The sequence below is a fragment of the Oncorhynchus keta genome, chromosome 14 (genome assembly GCF_023373465.1).
Source record: "Oncorhynchus keta strain PuntledgeMale-10-30-2019 chromosome 14, Oket_V2, whole genome shotgun sequence".
Lineage (NCBI taxonomy): Eukaryota > Metazoa > Chordata > Actinopteri > Salmoniformes > Salmonidae > Oncorhynchus > Oncorhynchus keta.
Genome location: NC_068434.1, coordinates 25,618,858 through 25,637,115, shown reverse-complemented (window position 1 = coordinate 25,637,115; position 18,258 = coordinate 25,618,858). Strand labels below are relative to the sequence as shown.

Here is an 18,258-nt window from a genome sequence, read left to right as displayed (position 1 = left end):
TACATCACTTAAAAGACATTCTGATACATTTTACCCAGTAGTTCTGAAAATAGCACTCACGAGCCAAAAGTGGACTCATGTGCAGATATCATTGCTCTCTCTCTCTCCTGTGTGTACATCTTGCTAGCTGTCACTCATGTTTATGCATGTATGAACTACACATCCAGCCCAAAGTGGGAGTTAAAAAATAAAAAATCTTCTCGCAAAATGTCCGGAGACTTTATGTTTTTGATGTCTGACTTTCAAATCTACTCTCCTCCTTGCAAAAGATGCACATATACCATTGGAATAACTTATTTGTAAGTAAAAACAAATGGACATATTTTATGAACTATCATTTAAAGCACTCAAATTTAAATATTAAATACAATTACATTTGTCATGACTGTCCTGTGAGGATCACAATGGGTCAGATCGGCTTGGCAATGGTTACAATAACCAGACCTTCTCTCACCCACAGAAGAGGGAACTGGGCCGGTTTGACAGTTCACACCCTGTTGTAAATTACAGGAGAAAAGGGCTCCTTCTCCCCCTCCAGTAAAATCCACCAATGTCTTTGTTAATAGGCTTTTCCCACTGAAAGTCAAAAGTGGAAACTGGAACAATAATTCTAACATAAGAATGTGGGGAGCTATAAAAAAAACTCATACAATTTTTTATGACATCACAAAATGAAAAGCAGTATGGATGAAATACTGTAACTTGGAAAGTATGGCCTCCCGGGTGGCGCAGTGGTTAAGGGCGCTGTACTGCAGCGCCAGCTGTGCCATCAGAGACTCTGGGTTCGCGCCCAGGCTCTGTCGTAACCGGCCGCGGCCGGGAGATCCGTCGTCCGGGTTAGGGAGGGCTTGGTCGGTAGGGATGTCCTTGTCTCATCGCGCACCAGCGACTCCTGTGGCGGGACGGGCGCAGTGCGCGCTAACCAAGGTTGCCAGGTACACAGTGTTTCCTCTGGCACATTGGTGCGGCTTGGATGTGCGCTGTGTTAAGAAGCAGTGCGGCTGGTTGGGTTGTGTATCGGAGGACGCATGACTTTCAACCTTCGTCTCTCCCGAGCCCGTACGGGAGTTGTAGCGATGAGACAAGATACCACGAAATTGGGGAGAAAAAAAACTTGGAAAGTATATCCCCTTTATCAAGTTTCCATATAATATGAAAAATTTATTTATTTTTAAGATATGAATGTGATTTTTGGAGCCATAAGAGAGAGTTAGTTTTACATAACTTTGTGCACAGTAAGTAGCCACGCCCCGATGTCAGCCTGATGGAACCGTCCCCTTCGGCCAGAGTGCATAAAAGGATTGCCACAAAAATAACATTACAACAAGAAAGACGGGGAGTTGCAGCCACGTCTAAAGTGGTTTAAACGCAGAATCTCAGAGACCAGGAAACGGGGGCTACACATTTAAAATGGTTGGAACTTTGAACCTCAACACAAGGTGAAGAAATAAACTCACCTTCCTTTGGACCGGAACATTGCCGGGTTGTAGCTGTTCATGTGAAGGGGTCTGAGTCCTGAACCCTGAGTAATCGGCACGAGGCGTGGGCGAGAGGCTCGCCTCCCAGACAATCACTGGTGCGGCTGGTTAGCTGCCCTCATCACCAATGGGAACCACCGACATGGCTGGCCATCTTCCAGAGTGAACAACAGTAGAAGATTGATGTGATAGTTAAAGCTCTTTAGAGTTTAATTCAGGAGATGGTAATTCTTTAAATAACCTCTTCCATGGTGCCCCAAATCCTAATGAGTTCATTGTTACATGATTAATTTTATTGGGTAACAATTAAACATAGTTAGTTGATTAAATAAATAACAGTCATCAGATTAATGAAAGTAAAGTCAAGACACTACACAATGGAAAAAGACAAAATATGGTCTGCTGAAAAAAATGGCAGGGTAGAAAAATAGTTATTGGCTGGTTCATTGTTCTATGGTAACTTACAGTGCACCACTGACACTGTCATATCCCCCCATCTTCTGTATCACTGGAACACACCAGACTGGGCAGCACAAAGGTACAACCATCACCCTGCTCACAGGACAAGGCCCCAAAGAGGAGGGAGCGAACCTAAGGAACCAAAACACAATTCATTGCTAATAGTCAGCTGAGCAGACTACGAGTATGAGAAAAACAATCACCAAGCTGTAAAACAGTTTTCAACATATTGTCAGCAGTATGGTCTGGCAGTTCTTAGGTAAAATTGCTGGGAATATTAAGGCTGTGCAGCCCGCCAGACACCTTGCATCCATCACAATTCATCCTGTCTGTCTGAGGGCAATCACACCTCACATGGTGAGACATTATTGCAAATGTCTTTCTAATTTAAAGGTTGAAGTAAGGCATTATCCATAATTTGGCACTTACCAAAGTATAGTACCAGTCAGAGCCTGCCAAAATACCAGAACACAGTGGCTTGAGGGCACAAGCGGAGGTCCACCAAAGTTCAAACTCTGTTCTAATTTGTCTTTGGGGAACATTTCTATTAAATCAAATCAAATTTATATAGCATTTAGCCCTTTGTACATCAGTTGATATCTCAAAGTGCTGTACAGAAACCCAGCCTAAAACCCCAAACAGCAAGCAATGCAGGTGATGAAGCATGTTGGCTAGGAAAAACTCCTTAGAAAGGCCAAAACCTAGGAAGAAACCTAGAGAGGAACCAGGCTATGAGGGGTGGCCAGTGCCGGGTGGAGATTATAACAGAACATGGCCAAGATGTTCAAATGTTCATAAATGACCAGCATGGTCAAATAATAGGTCTGGGACAGGTAGCACGTCCGGTGAACAGGTCAGGATTCCATAGCCGCAGGCAGAACAGTTGATCTTGGAGGAAGCAGGAGTTGTGATGCCAAGACCTCTGTGTGTGTAATGTGGTGTTCTGACTGTCAAAATCTTCTTTCATGAAGGCTGCTCCACTGAACACTGGGCTTCCCTGGCTGGATACTAGCAACTTGCCTGCAGAGGGAAACCCCTGGGCCAGGGGGGGACCAGCATCTGCCTCACCCTCTGGAAGCTCTGCAGAACTTCCTCACCCGAGAGCATATAAGGACCATTACTCTAAGTCTGCCTTTAGCATTTCCCTCTAGTGACCTGCCTATCTTTATATACAGTTTAAGATTTAAAACAGATTATGCCTGTCAGTCTTAAATCAATATAAATGAACTAACTACATTTGTGATAGTCAACAAACTAAAGCAATAGGTCTACTGTATTCTAATAGACATACAGTAGATACCCAATAGAAGTTAGATGAGATAGCGTGCAATGTCTGGTGGATGTCCTGGATGGGTGGGAAACACGGGCCCGGTGATGTACTGGGCCGTTTTCACCCTCCGCTGGAGGGCCTTGCGGTCGTGGATGGAGTCATTCCCTTACTAGGCCGCAATACAACTGGTCAGGAAGCTCTCGATGGTGCAGCGGTAGTATTTGGAGAGGACCCGGGGTGGCTTGCCAATTTTCATGCACAGCGAGCAAATGAACCAATCAATTAAAAGAACACCCTCCCTACAATCAAACACGGGTGAGGTTTGACAATGCTGTGGGGTTTCTTTGCCACCTTTGGTACTGGGGGCCTTGAAGTGCGCAAGGCATCATGAAATCAGGAGATATTTGTGTGTTTTGGAGTCGAATGCTCAACCCAGTGTCCAAAAACTGGGTCTCCGTTGAAGGTTGTGGGTATTCCAGCAGGACAACGACCCCAAACACACATCAAAAAGCACCCAGGAATGGTTCAAAAAGAAACGCTGGACTGTTCTGGAGTGGCCAGCAAAGAGTCCAGATCTGAATCCCATTTAAAACCTATGGCGAGATCTGAAAACAGCAGTTGGTGGAGGGAACCCATCAAACATTGAAGAATTAGAGCAGTATGCTGCTGGAGAGTGGGCCAAATTAGCAGTAGAAAGGTTCAGCAAGATCGTTTATGGTTACAGGAAACATTGGTCTGCAGTTATCTTGGCCAAAGGCTGTGCAACCAAGTACTAGCTCCAGGGTGTCTATGCCATTTGTCTTCATTTAAAATTTGAAAAATAAAATTGTAAACTTAAGTTTACAAAATAAAATTGGTTCTGCAATGTTGAAAATCCAATAACAAGGTGTGGAGACCAAACGTGTTTTTCAGTTTCAACTTATTTTAAGAGAAATAGGGAATTATCTAAGAAAAGTGCAAAAGTGTCACTATATTTGGCCAGAACTATATGTACAATTCATTTGAAAGCTGTGGGTACATAACACAGGACATGTTTAAGCTTGGGGAGAGAGAGGGAGCCCTGACAGGCGTTAACTACATGTTCAACATGGTCTGACTGGGACGGGTGCAAAACCCACCTCAGGCAGCTCAGAGCAGACAATTAAGAGAAATAGATAGAGGCGGGCAAGGAGAGCCACACTGAGTGACATCATCGCCACAGCAACGTAACAGGTTAGTGACTGTAGGGGATGTAGGGATTACAGCCTGTCAGTCTGTCAGGCCTCTAACCCAGCCAGCACGTCCTTGCCCCAGATAGCCAGGCTCTGTTAAACTACCACGACACTGTTCTGTAACACAACACCCACTGAGGCACCAAAAAAAGCACACAATGGCAAACTGCCTCCAGTAAGGATGACATCACTGGCACAGCTAGTTCTAGGATTCAAATATACTCTACTGTGATTGTCACATGATTGGACAAGCGCTTTAAGGCTATTTACGGCTGTTTGCTTTTTTATATGCTATTGAGAAACTGCTTCTCCCTAGGACAAAATGCCCTCCATTTTTCCACAACATGCTCCCTAACAAGGGCTTCCCTATCTATTTGAAATAATTTGGCCAATGTCTATTTGATATAACTCGGCCACTTCTACATCAAACATAATTTAATTGACCCTTATGGTTGCCCTGGTGACGACATAATAGATGATGCAGATAGAAGCAGATTAAGAGCAGCAAGTGATACTGGTGATGTTGTGTATTACACAATGATGCACCAAATACAGAACCTCCCCTATTGGTGGTGGTGTACTTACTGTATAATAAATGGTGATGGGTACCTTAGTGCAGCAGGAGCCTGGGCCTCTGTAGCCTGGGAGGGGTCCTGCTCTCTGGATGGACAAAAGTAGCCAACACCACACTGACCTCCAGCACCATATCTACCACACTGAAGGACACAGGTCTGACAGACAGCAGAGCACAGCATCAGCATACCTGTAATCAGGGCACTGAGATTTCTCCAATCATGTGGGAAAAACTCTGGACCTTATTTAGGATCTAAGTAAAAAGAGGTATAATCACAAGGACCAGGATACTTACTTTCATGCAGAGTCAAAGTGGGCAGACCCCTGTAGACCATGTGATTAAGAAAATTACAGAAATCCCTAGAGAAGAGGTTAATATATTAAACACATGCATGTTTGGAGACAACTAATGTTCATCATTAACTGATGTCTCAAAGTTTGATCATTCACCACACATGAAAATAACAGGTCATGGTCAAATCAAATCAAATTTTATTTGTCACATACACATGGTTTTTCATTTTTTTATTTATTTCACCTTTATTTAACCAGGTAGGCAAGTTGAGAAGAAGTTCTCATTTACAATTGCGACCTGGCCAAGATAAAGCAAAGCAGTTCGACAGATACAACAACACAGAGTTACACATGGAGTAAAACAAACATACAGTCAATAATACAGTATAAACAAGTCTATATACAATGTGAGCAAATGATGTGAGAAGGGAGGTAAAGGCAAAAAAGGCCATGGTGGCAAAGTAAATACAATATAGCAAGTAAAACACTGGAATGGTAGTTTTGCAATGGAAGAATGTGCAAAGTAGAAATAAAAATAATGGGGTGCAAAGGAGCAAAATAAATAAATACATTAAATACAGTTGGGAAAGAGGTAGTTGTTTGGGCTAAATTATAGGTGGGCTATGTACAGGTGCAGTAATCTGTAAGATGCTCTGACAGTTGGTGCTTAAAGCTAGTGAGGGAGATAAGTGTTTCCAGTTTCAGAGATTTTTGTAGTTCGTTCCAGTCATTGGCAGCAGAGAACTGGAAGGAGAGGCGGTTAGCAGATGTTAATGCGAGTGTAGCGAAATGCTTGTGCTTCTAGTTCCGACAATGCAGTAATAACCAACAAGTAATCTAACTAACAATTCCAAAACGACTGTCTTATACACAGTGTAAGGGGATAAAGAATATGTACATAAGGATATATGAATGAGTGATGGTACAGAGCAGCATAGGCAATATACAGTAGATGGTATCGAGTACAGTATATACATATGAGATGAGTATGGAAACACAGTGGCATAGTTAAAGTGGCTAGTGATACACGTATTACATAAGGATGCAGTCGATGATGTAGAGTACAGTATATACGTATGCATATGAGATGAATAATGTAGGGTAAGTAACATTATATAAGGTAGCATTGTTTAAAGTGGCTAGTGATATATTTACATCATTTCCCATCAATTCCCATTATTAAAGTGGCTGGAGTTGAGTCAGTGTCAGTGTCAGTGTGTTGGCAGCAGCCACTCAATGTTAGTGGTGGCTGTTTAACAGTCTGATGGCCTTGAGATAGAAGCTGTTTTTCAGTCTCTCGGTCCCAGCTTTGATGCACCTGTACTGACCTCGCCTTCTGGATGATAGCGGGGTGAACAGGCAGTGGCTCAGGTTTTTTTTGTCCTTGACGATCTTTATGGCCTTCCTGTGACATCGGGTGGTGTAGGTGTCCTGGAGGGCAGGTAGTTTGCCCCCGGTGATGCGTTGTGCAGACCTCACTACCCTCTGGAGAGCCTTACGGTTGTGGGCGGAGCAGTTGCCATACCAAGCAGTTATACAGCCCGACAGGATGCGATTGTGCATCTGTAGAAGTTTTTGAGTGCTTTTGGTGACAAGCCAAATTTCTTCAGCCTCCTGAGGTTGAGACGTGTTGCTGCGCCTTCTTCACGATGCTGTCTGTGTGAGTGGACCAATTCAGTTTGTCTGTGATGAGTACGCCGAGGAACTTAAAACTTACTACCCTCTCCACTACTGTCCCATCGATGTGGATAGGGGGGTGCTCCCTCTGCTGTTTCCTGAAGTCCACAATCATCTCTTTAGTTTTGTTGACGTTGAGTGTGATGTTATTTTCCTGACACCACACTCCGAGGGCCCTCCCTATTTGATACACTGACGAATGCAAATTAATTACTTAGAAATCATACAATGTGATTTTCTGGATTTTTGTTTTAGATTCCGTCTCTCACAGTTGAAGTGTACCTATGATAAAATTACAGACCTCTACATGCTTTGTTAGTAGGAAAACCTGCAAAATCGTCAGTGTATCAAATACTTGTTCTCCCCACTGTATATATATTATATATATTTTTAATTAACTTGCAAAAATGTCTAAAAGCCTGTTTTGGCTTTGTCATTATGGGGTGTTGTGTGTAGACGAGGGAGAAAAACAATTTAATCAATTTTAGAATAAGCCTGTAACGTAACAAACTGTGGAGAAAGTCAAGGGGTCTGAATACTTTCAGAATCCACTGTAGATGGGTGTGTTAATGAACCCTTGATCTGAATGAATCACAATGTTTGTTTTCATTTTTCAAGGAGTAACATGTTAATGGGTAGGCTATTAGCTCAATCATCAAGTGTTAGATTTATTCACCATATTAACATTTAGATATGCCACAAACAACAACTAGAAAATATATGGCCTACCTCCTGGCTTGTGGCGTCTAATACACCACATGCAGGCTATTGCATTTCAGGTCTCGGTTTCACACTGCATTTGACACACAAAACACCCTATAGTTTCAGACAATGCAAACATGCAATGCATAAGTTGAACAACCAGTAGGCTATACATACCCATATCTATGATTCTACATGTTATTGGACTCTGCAGACCCAGAACAATGAAATAATAGAACTTGAACTGAGATGTTTACATTGAAGGCAATATTACAAAAGTTCAAATAAGTCATTAAAAACAGGTCTATACATATAAATTAAATTAATTACCATTCATTACAGAAGCATAAAATTAGCTATTTTTGTAAGCCTACCTTGTTGCTAAAATGCAGCTACCACTGCGTTTTAAATCAGACAAATGTAACCTGTTTTTCATGACTTTGTACTGACATTCTCTCCTGGTCACTGTAACAAATCAAGGTCAATTTTAATATTAGTAGTTACAAGTATCAAGCTTACAGAGCCATGGTCGCATGACCAGGAGAGAATTTCAATCCTTTGGGCGGATTCAGCGCAGCCTTGACAAGAGGTTATATAAAGTAATCTTGCCATCCGATTAGACTATCACTAGATAAATACAACTAAATAGGTCAAACAAAAATACAAAAAGACCAAGAGTATATGACAGTTAATACATTTTATTGAGCTCATGTCAAATACACATTGGATAAACAAAGTGGTAAAAACAACAAACGAGGGATAAGGTGAGATATCAGGATTACTTGGATAAACACCATTGAGATTATCTGAGTGTATTGCTTCAATGTTTTAAATGCACTGAGTCTCTTTTGTAAATACAGTGATTAACAGTCTGAGGTGGTCATGTTAGCAAAACAAGAGGAAAAAGGTCATTTATGAGTCATAAAGCCTACACAGTACCATACATTTTACATCATTTGTCACATCCAATCATATGAATATCTGCATTTGTATGCAATCCCAGCATAGCTAATTTGTTAGCAAGTAAACCTGCAAACATGATTGTATGTGTCATTAGTTGTTAGTTTAAGTATTGGTCAAGGCTATGACATTGATGATAATGATTTGGTGTAGGTTTTATGGTGGCTCTAATGAAAAGAACACTATCAAAGCAAAGTAGGATTATCAAGCCTATGGCAAAGCCCCCCACCACAATTTAAACATTGATTGTTGTGCATAATCTTAAATCAACATGCACCATAATTGTCCATATTAATTCACAATAACACTTGATTCCAGATTACTTGGAATTTTCATTCCTTTTCACATATCAATGAGGACATGGAAAACATACAGCTGTCTGGGTTTTCCGTGCATTTGCAAGATAGAACAGCTGCCTCCGGGTTAGAGAAGGTGTAGCGGTCTGTGTCTATTTGTCAATAACAGCTGGTACATGAGATCTAATATTAATAAAGTCTTGAGGTTTTGCTCCCCTGAGGTAGAGTATCTCATGATAAGCTGTAGACCACACTATTTACCAAGAGAATCTTAATCTATATTTTTCGTAGCTGCCTATTTACCACCACAAACCGATGCTAGCACTAACACTGCCCTCAACGAGCTGTATTAGGCCATAAGCAAACAAGAAAATGCTCATCCAGTGGTGGCGCCCCTAGTGGCCACGGACTTTAATGCAGGGAAACTTAAATCTGTTTTACCTCATTTCTACCAGCATATCAAATGTGCAACCAAAGGGGAAAAAACCTCTGGACCAACTTTATTCCACACACAGAGACGCGCACAAAGCTCTGACTCGCCCTCCATTTAGCAAATCTGAACATTTCCGGGATTCTTCCGGTGGCGTGAGGAGTACACCACATCAGTCACTGGCTAAATCAATAAATGCATCGATGATGCCGTTCCCACGGCGACCGTACGTACATCCCCAATCAGAAGTCATGGATTACAGGCAACATTCACACTGAGCTAAAGGCTACCACATTCAAGGAGCGGGACTCTAACCCGGACACTTGTAAGAAATCCCGCTGTGCACTCCGACGAACCATCAAACAGGCAAAGTGTCCATACAGGACTAAGATCGAATCGTACTACACCGGCTCCGACGCTCGTCGGATGTGGCAGGGCTTGCAAACTACTATGGACTACAAAAGGGAAGCACAGCCGTGAAACAAGTCTACCAGACAAGCTAAATAACTTTTATGCACATTTTGAGGCAAGCAACACTGAAGCATGCATGAGAGTACCAGCTGTTCCGGATGACTGTGTGATCACACTCTTCATAGCCGATGTGCGTAAGACCATTAAACAGGTCAGCATTCAAAAGGCCGCAGGGTCAGATGGATTACCAGGATGTGTAATGCGAGCTTGCGCTGACCAACTGGCAGGTATCTTTACTGACATTTTCAACCTGTCCCTGGCCAGGTATGTAATACCAACATGTTTCAAGCAGACCACCATAGTCCCTGTGCCGAAGAACACCAAGTTAACCTGCCTAAATGACAACCGACCCGTAGCACTCACGTCTGTAGTCATGAAGGGCTTTGAAAGGCTGGTCGTGGCTCACATAAACACCATTATCCCAGAAACCCTAGAACCACTCAAATTTGCATACCGCCCCAACAGATCAACCAATCAAATGTATTTATAAAGCCCTTCTTACATCAGCTTATGTCACAAAGTGCTGTACAGAAACCCAGCCTAAAACCCCAAACAGCAAGCAATGCAGGTGTAGAAGAACGGTGCTAGGAAAAACACCCAGATGACGCACTATTGCACTCCACACTGCTCTTTCCCACCTGGACAAAAAGGATAACCTATGTGAGAATGCTATTCATTGATTACAGTTCAACACCATAGTGCCCTCAAAGCTCATCACTACGCTAAGGACCCCGGGACTAAACACCTCTTCTGCAACTGGATTCTGGACTTCCTGACAAGCAGCCCCTAGGTGGTAAGGGGAGGTAACAACACATCCGCCACAGTGATCCTCAACACGGTACCCCTCAGGGGTGTGCGTGCTCAGTCCCCTCCTGTACTCCCTTTTCACCCATGACTGCATGGCTAAGCACGACTCCAACACCATCATTAAGTTAGCCGACGACACAACATTGGTAGGCCTGATCACCGACAACGATGAGACAGCCTACAGGGAGGAGGTGAGAGACCTGGCAGTCTGGTGCCAGGACAAAAACCTCTCCCTCAACGTGATCAAGACAAAGGAGATGATCGTGGACTACAGGAAAAGGAGGACCGAGCATGCCCCCATTCTCATCGACAGGGCTGTAGTGGAGCAGGTTGACACTTCCTTGGTGTCCACATCACCAATGAACTGTCATGGTCCAAACACACCAAGACAGTCGTGAAGGGGGCACGACAAAGCCTATTCCCCCTCAGGAGACTAAAAAGATTTGGCATGGGTCCTAAGATCCTCAAAAGTTCTACAGCTGCACCATCGAGAGCAACACCACCTTGTATGGCAACTGCTCGGGCCCCAACCACAAAGCAATATAGAGGGTCAAAGCTTCCTGCCACCCAGGACCTCTATACCAGACAGTGTCAGAGGAAGGCCCTAAGAATTGCCAAAGACTCCAGCCACCCTAGCCATAGACTGTTCTCTCGCTACCGCAGGGCAAGCGGTACCGGCGCACCAAGTCTAGGTCCAAAAGGCTTCTTAACAGCTTCTACCCCCAAGCCATAAGACTCTTCGACAGCTAACCCCACCCCCATTTTTACGCTGCTGCTACTCTCTGCTTATTATCTATGCATAGTCACTTTACCTCTACCTACATGTACATATTATCTCAATTACCTCGACTAACCTGTGCCCCCTCACATTGACTCTGTACCGGTACCCCCTGTATATAACCTCGCTACTTTTATTTTATTGTTGCTCTTTAATTATTTGTTATTTTTATTTATTGTTTACTTCAGTTTATTTTAGTAAATACTTTAAAACTTTTTCTTAACTGCTTTGTTGGTTAAGGGTTTGTAAGTAAGCATTTCAGGTCTACACCTGTTGTATTCGGCGCATGTGACAATTTGATTTGATCAACAAACCAACAGCAAAATCCCATATAATAAGACAAAACAACTCCAGATGCCTTCTGCATATTGTGAACTGTTTTAACGAATGGTGTAATTGCATGCCTCCCAGTGATGTACCACCTGGTTTCACCAAGAGTAAACAGATGGTATATGGCAGTTATTATCATGAGACTTTTGATAGTCCTTAGAGCAAAGAAAAACAGGTTGTCCACAAGAGGCTGCACCCATAACTAAAAATTAGACTGCCTTAGTTTGAGGCTTTTGTAATCGTATCATCTGAATACACAAATCAGAATATAAATATTGGGGAAATTGTGAATTGTACAAGATCTGATCAAATACACATGCACCAAGAAGCCAAATGTGCCACCCATCACTCAGAAACAACCTCAGAGGGTCAAGTTCTATGTCACTTACAGCTCCCATGTAACACTAGACTAAGAACAAATAAAACATCCATAAAACCTGAAAACAAATGTGTAATCCTTTTAAGTTGAGGTAAATTCAGATGCCAGCAAACCGGTATATCCACTGAATAATCATAGCTTAAGTCTTAACATAACTTTTTGGTTGGTTCGGAAAGTTTCATTAAAACGGAGTGAGTAGGACCTCAGAGACTTGACTGGGACATGATTGGTAGCAGACATTGTGATTATCTGGGTAAAGGACCCAGTCAACAAGCACACTCACAAACCCTCCAGGGAGAGAAAAACCACCACGAGAGAGTAGAACTAACATTAGGCAAGAGGGATCAAATGACTGTGGAACGACAAAAACATGTTTGACAAGGTTTTGCAGGCAGGCCGACATTATGTAAAGGTGATTGTGTGGATGGGACACTTGGTGAGAACCTAATTAACGAGAAGAACTTTCACGTCTTTTAAATTCTTCAAGCACAACAAACAAATTGCATAAGAAACCTGATACGAAGTAGAAAAACTGTTAAGCAGCAGATAAAAAAGCATGTTAATTTACAGTAGTGACATCTTACATCATTGCAACCCTGTACACGTGACTATTAAACTTGAAATCTAATCTATATTTTTCCAAAATAAATTCACTTACATTTAGAATTCCAGTTAGGAAATGGAGGGAAATTTTCACTGGTAGGTTTCTCAAAATCATTCCTCTTACGAAAAACAACAACCTCTCAGAAAAAAAGAAAGAAAAGAAAAAGTGTCTGACCAACCAAATCCCTTCAATGGCAAAAGAAGGGGTGCTGAAGCCTTTTGCTGAACGGACTATTTTCCTTCTGAACCCATGTCCTTTAGCTGGATGGAAGAGAGAGGAAAAACAGAACATTACAAAATACTGACTGCATTTCTTCCAATAGCAACAAGACTGGGTGAAACACAGATTCTAGGTGTATGTTGCTTACTCACCCATTGAGTTTGGATTCTAGTCAAATGCCATCTCCTGGCTTTTCCGTACACAGCAAGCCACCTTCCTCTTGAATTCACCATTTGGATCCTCCCTCCACTCTTTCTGTGGGATCAGCGCAAACTCCATTTCAAAATCTCAAGAGCACAGTTGTCCTTGTCACTTTGACACAGGTTCTGGACGTACTTGGCTACTGTAACACACAGTCTGTGTTAAATACATGTATTATTACAACTCACCGCAGCATCCACATTAGCAGGCGATTCACTGTTTGGGTCGGCCAGCATGGAGATTACACTGATCATAATCGTCTCTACAGTGTGGATAGGAAGCCAACGTTCCTCTGGCTTCTCATAGCCAAACTTGTCCTCTCCTGGCTCATGCAGAATTGAGATACATACATCGCCATTCTTTGCCACTAAGAAAGAGATGAAAAGTCATTATATACATTAGCAAACATGGTAGGAGACACATAAATCCCACTAATGGTTATAAAATATTACAGTGCTAGGTTTAGTAGGGCTCAAAGTGGTAACAGTGTGTTTACCATTAGGATGCCAGATTTCAGTGATGAACTTCAACTTGGGAGGCCGTAGAGGATAATCGTAGGGAAAGGTCAGGTATGCTTTAAAAAAACCTCCTTCGCTGTAATAGAGAGAACAGAGAAAGCAAAGCAGTCATCCCCATCTGAGAGTACATTTAAAATATGTACTCCTCCTCTTTCAGAATAGCAACCTGTGTCTTAACTTACAAAAGGGTGTCTTGTGGCCCTATGATGACAACCTCCCATTTGTATATATCGTCATCGTCTATTAGGCCAGCTGAAAAGCCCTCCACTGGGTTCTTGTTGAGTTCTGAAATAGAAAGACACAAGGTAACAAAATGCAATAAACTAAGAAAAAAAACACAGAAAAGTGGAATGCTGTGTAGACAATGAGTGACAGGTACCTATTGTCAGTGGTGCCAATTGAAAAAGTGGCCTGTATGTTGCCCCCATCAGGTGCACATGACTATCCATTGGCTGAAATAATGTGCATGATGTCTAAGAAAAGATAAGTTAAACCTGTTTTCTAAAATACAGAAAGGGAGGGGGTTAGTGTACAATTGAATTAAAAACGTGTATATCAGGCATCCCCAACTGGTGCCCCTGAGTTGGTTTTATTTGAGCCCCCCCCCCAAAAAAATAAACACACTAGGAAATCAGTTCCAAATATTCCCACACATAATAGAAAGACATATGTGATCGTATTCAAATGTAAGCAGGGTTTGAAATTATCATGTTTATGTCAAATATATCTATTTGGGCTACTTGCTGTCAATTTGCAGTCTACAAATTATTTGTAATTACACTACATGACCAAAAGTATTTGGACATCTGCTTGTTAAACATCTCATTCCAGAATCATGGGCATTAATATGGAGTTGGTCCCCCCCTTTGCTGATATAACAGTCTCCACTCTTCTGGGAAGGCTTTCCACTAGACGTTGGAACATTGCTGCAGGGACTTGCTTCCATTCAGCCACAAGAGCATTAGTGAGGTCGGGTACTGATGTTGGGCGATTAGGCCTGGCTCGCAGTCGGTGTTCCAATTCATCCCAAAGATGTTCGATGGGGTTGAGGTCAGGGCTCTGTGCAAGCCAGTCAAGTTCTTCCACTCCGATCTCGACAAACCTTTTCTATATGGACCTCGCTTTGTGCACAGGGGCATTGTCATGCTGAAACAGGAAAGGGCCTTCCCCAAACTGTTGCCACAAAGTTGGAAGCACAGAATCGTCTAGAATGTCAGTGTATGCTGTAGCATTAAGATTTCCCTTCACTGGAACAAAGGGGCCTAGCCCGAACTATGAAAAACAGCCCCAGACCATTATTACTCCGCCACCAAACTTTACAGTTGGCACTATGCATTGGGGTCAGTAGCGTTCTCCTGGCATCTGCCAAATCCAGATTTGTCTGTTGGACTGACAGATGGTGAAGTGTGATTCATCACTACATTTACATTTACATTTAAGTCATTTAGCAGACGCTCTTATCCAGAGCGACTTACAAATTGGTGCATACACCTTATGACATCCACTACAGAGAACACGTTTCCACTGATTCAGAGACCAATGGCGGGGAGCTGTTGACATTGCGCATGGTGAACTTAGGCTGGTGTGCAGTTGCTCAGCAATGGAAACCCATTTCATGAAGCTCCCAACAATCAGTTATTGTGTTGATGTTGCTTCCATAGGCAATTTGGAACTCGGTAGTGAGTGTTGCAACTGAGGAAAGATGATTTTTACGCCCTTCAGCGGTCATGCTCTGTGAGCTTGTGTGACCTCCCACTTCGCAGCTGAGCCGTTGTTGCTCCTAGACTTTCCACTTCACAACAACAGCACTTACAGTTGACCTGTGCTGCTCTAGGTGCCACGTTGACAGTCACTGAGCTCTGCCATTCTACTGCCAGTGTTTGTCTATGGAGATTGCATGGCTGTGTGCTCGATTTTATTCACCTGTCAGCAAAGGGTGTGACTGAAATAGCCGAAACCACTAATTTGAAGGGGTGTCCACATACACTCAAGAAAAAAAAAAATCGGCCCGCTGCTGAATCTAATTGATGATCCCTGGTGTATATGCTAGCTGTTAACAGCTCATGGAGTTTGCTACAGTGTGGCCATTGCCAGAACCAGTGAACTGGCTAATAATTATGTGATGTTCCCATCACTGACAGATGGGTATGGGGCTGATTATTCCTTTGTTATCTTGTCAGCTAGGTAGTAGCCTATAGCAAGCCAGATCATGTAAATCGCTAACTAGGGTTGTGATTTAGAGCAGAGGTTTGTGTAAAATTAGATTAAAGCTAGATAACGCTAGTTATTTCCACCATACCTCGAATCAGTAACAAAAGGTTGATTTTCTATCTAAATTAGCCAGCTAACGCTGCCTGGTGACGTTCTCACTAACAGCCAAAATGCTAATGATAGCTAACCTTAGTTCACCAGTTTAGACTTGTTCAATGCATAACGTTAGATGGGGCTAGTGAAGTTGAATTCAGTCATCTTAACAAGTATGATGAATTAGCGGAAAAATATTATCTAGAATGTGTTTTACAGCCCAGATAATTGGATCGCGCTAATGTAATGTAAACAAACAATCATGACTGCCGTCGAGGAAGCCCGGCCATGGAAAGTTAGCTAGGCTAGCTTAGGAGTTATTTCTTTCTTTGAATCTTTGGCTTACCTGCCAATTGCTTTCGAAGAAGTAGTGCTGATTGTTCAGTCATGGTATGTGGGCTTCAACAAAAATAAATGCTTCGCCAAATAGACCGGCACAGTGGACGCGTCATACTACCCATAAAAACCTAGCGGTAAAACCCGGTAATGGTTCCAATCGTTTTTTCCCCATACATTTTTTGCATCGGGAATTAGAATATTCTCAATAGATTGGCCTCAATTTACTGTCCAAACAATCTAAATGCTAATTAGCAACAGAGAAGACCTCAGCAAGACTACACATTCCTGCAGAAAGCTACTGCATGTCATCTCTAGCCCAAGCCATGAATTTGCATCCCCTTTCTCTGTTTTAGCTAGCCACTAACTACACTTTAGCTAGCTAGTTAGCAGAGCAGTAGATCAACAAATGGTTGTTTTACTTAGCCTAGATAATTGTTTGCACAGTATGTGACGTCTTTCAGACCTTATGGCATTTTTCATGGATGAGCATTAGAACATTAAAAGGGGAGAATACCACTAAAAGTCTGGCCATGTGGAGAGGGGCAATTTACAGGTTTGCGTTTGGTCAGGGCCAGCATGAGGGATAAAGTTTGTGTCAGTGAGTCTAGTAGCTATTAAGTTAAGTTTGAGCATCATAGCAGTAATGTTTTCTATACAGCGGTCAACATTCTACAAAGGAAAGAGCCACTTAATCAATTATATAATCATTAACCAGATACCAGACTGACGAGTGATAACTCAGTACTAGAATGCTGTCATTGATGAGAATGAATAAAAAAATATATATATTCAAAATGGACTTTGTTTAGACATCCAGCCTGTATTGTAGTTTCATGACCAGAGACGGATCTTCAAAGGCACAGTATTTATTTATCCTGAGTGGTACATGCCTTCACACAGTCTTGATTTATAGGATCCTTCCCACTATGATTAATATGTCAAATGATAAAATCCTAAGTTATCAACTAAGTTTATGGAAAAACTGCAATCCTCCTTGTGAAAATGACAGTTTATTAAATATCCTACAGCTGTAATGTCATCAATCAAATCAAACTTGATTTATATAGGACATTTCTTACAACAAATTAATTTCAAGGTGTTCACTGTCTTTGGATGGGGCGTTGTCTGTAAAGTGGGGCACAGATAACGAAGAGGAGGGCATCAAGGCATTCAAAATGGCTACAGGGATGGATGTGCAGTAGTCAGGGCTTTGGGTCACAGGGTCTGGGATCCTGGGTACCTCACCGGAGTGTCGGATGGGCACCACAGCAGTGGTGGAGTTTAAGTGTCCCTATGGTGCAAGGGACCTTACCATTGAAGAGGCAGTGAAGTCTAAGGATTTCTATATCAAGGAGGGAGTGTATTACAGCCTCCGTAAAGACCATCCTTACTGGCATCAAGTCCAATGTCAACTCCACATTACTGGAAGGGAGACCTGTTTCTTCCGTTATGTGAACATCCGTAACCTCCTTCACCAAAGCCGTTATGCTATAAATGCCATTATGCTATACATTGTTATTTTGTGGTTTAAGTGATCAAATGAACTAGCAAATATTTCATATTTGGCAATTACTACTTCAGTAGGGAATACACTTTATTCAGTGACCTTAGGTAAAGAAACTTTTTGATCTGATCAACACATTGTTCAAAAAATGTATGAACTGCAATTGCTAAATAATTCCAATAGATGGAAGCGTAAAACCACACATTTTTCTCCTATCTTGGCCAGCCGGACCAACCTAACTACCTGGCCGCCAGACCTAGCTGCTTGGCTGACCAGACCTACCTGACTGGCCAAAATAGCATGCAACCAAAGACTATATGTCCCATGATTTTCAAAAAATGGTCACTCATGACTTTACAGGTATTAGGCCTGTGTTGCTTTTGGAAGAAGAAAAAATATATACTGAACAAAAATATAAAGGCAAAATTTAAAGTGTTGGTCCCATGTTTCATGA

At 42.2% G+C, this 18,258-nt stretch overlaps 1 protein-coding gene across 1 annotated transcript; it reads right to left on the bottom strand.

Annotated features, from left to right (window-relative positions):
* Positions 1-8,342: 8,342 nt before the first annotated feature.
* On the bottom strand, positions 8,343-16,472 carry LOC118393079 (ubiquitin-conjugating enzyme E2 G1-like). The gene is made up of 6 exons (XM_035785345.2): positions 16,308-16,472; positions 13,840-13,942; positions 13,636-13,733; positions 13,328-13,506; positions 13,091-13,193; positions 8,343-12,979 (listed from the first exon to the last, which is right to left on the bottom strand). Exons 1-5 carry the CDS (start codon positions 16,348-16,350, stop codon positions 13,107-13,109), a joined length of 510 nt encoding a protein of 169 aa, XP_035641238.1. The 5' UTR covers positions 16,351-16,472; the 3' UTR covers positions 8,343-12,979; positions 13,091-13,106.
* Between the last annotated feature and the right edge of the window lie 1,786 nt (positions 16,473-18,258).

What these genes read in the sequence shown, in the direction of transcription:
- LOC118393079 (XM_035785345.2), bottom strand. Translation starts at nt 16,350, where the DNA reads ATGACTGAACAATCAGCACTACTTCTTCGAAAGCAATTGGCAG. An exon ending in GGGCCACAAGACACCCTTTT is followed by an intron (nt 13,734 to 13,839) that starts GTAAGTTAAGAC and finishes TCTCTATTACAG; the next exon opens with CGAAGGAGGTTTTTTTAAAG. An exon ending in TGAAATCTGGCATCCTAATG is followed by an intron (nt 13,507 to 13,635) that starts GTAAACACACTG and finishes TCTCTTTCTTAG; the next exon opens with TGGCAAAGAATGGCGATGTA.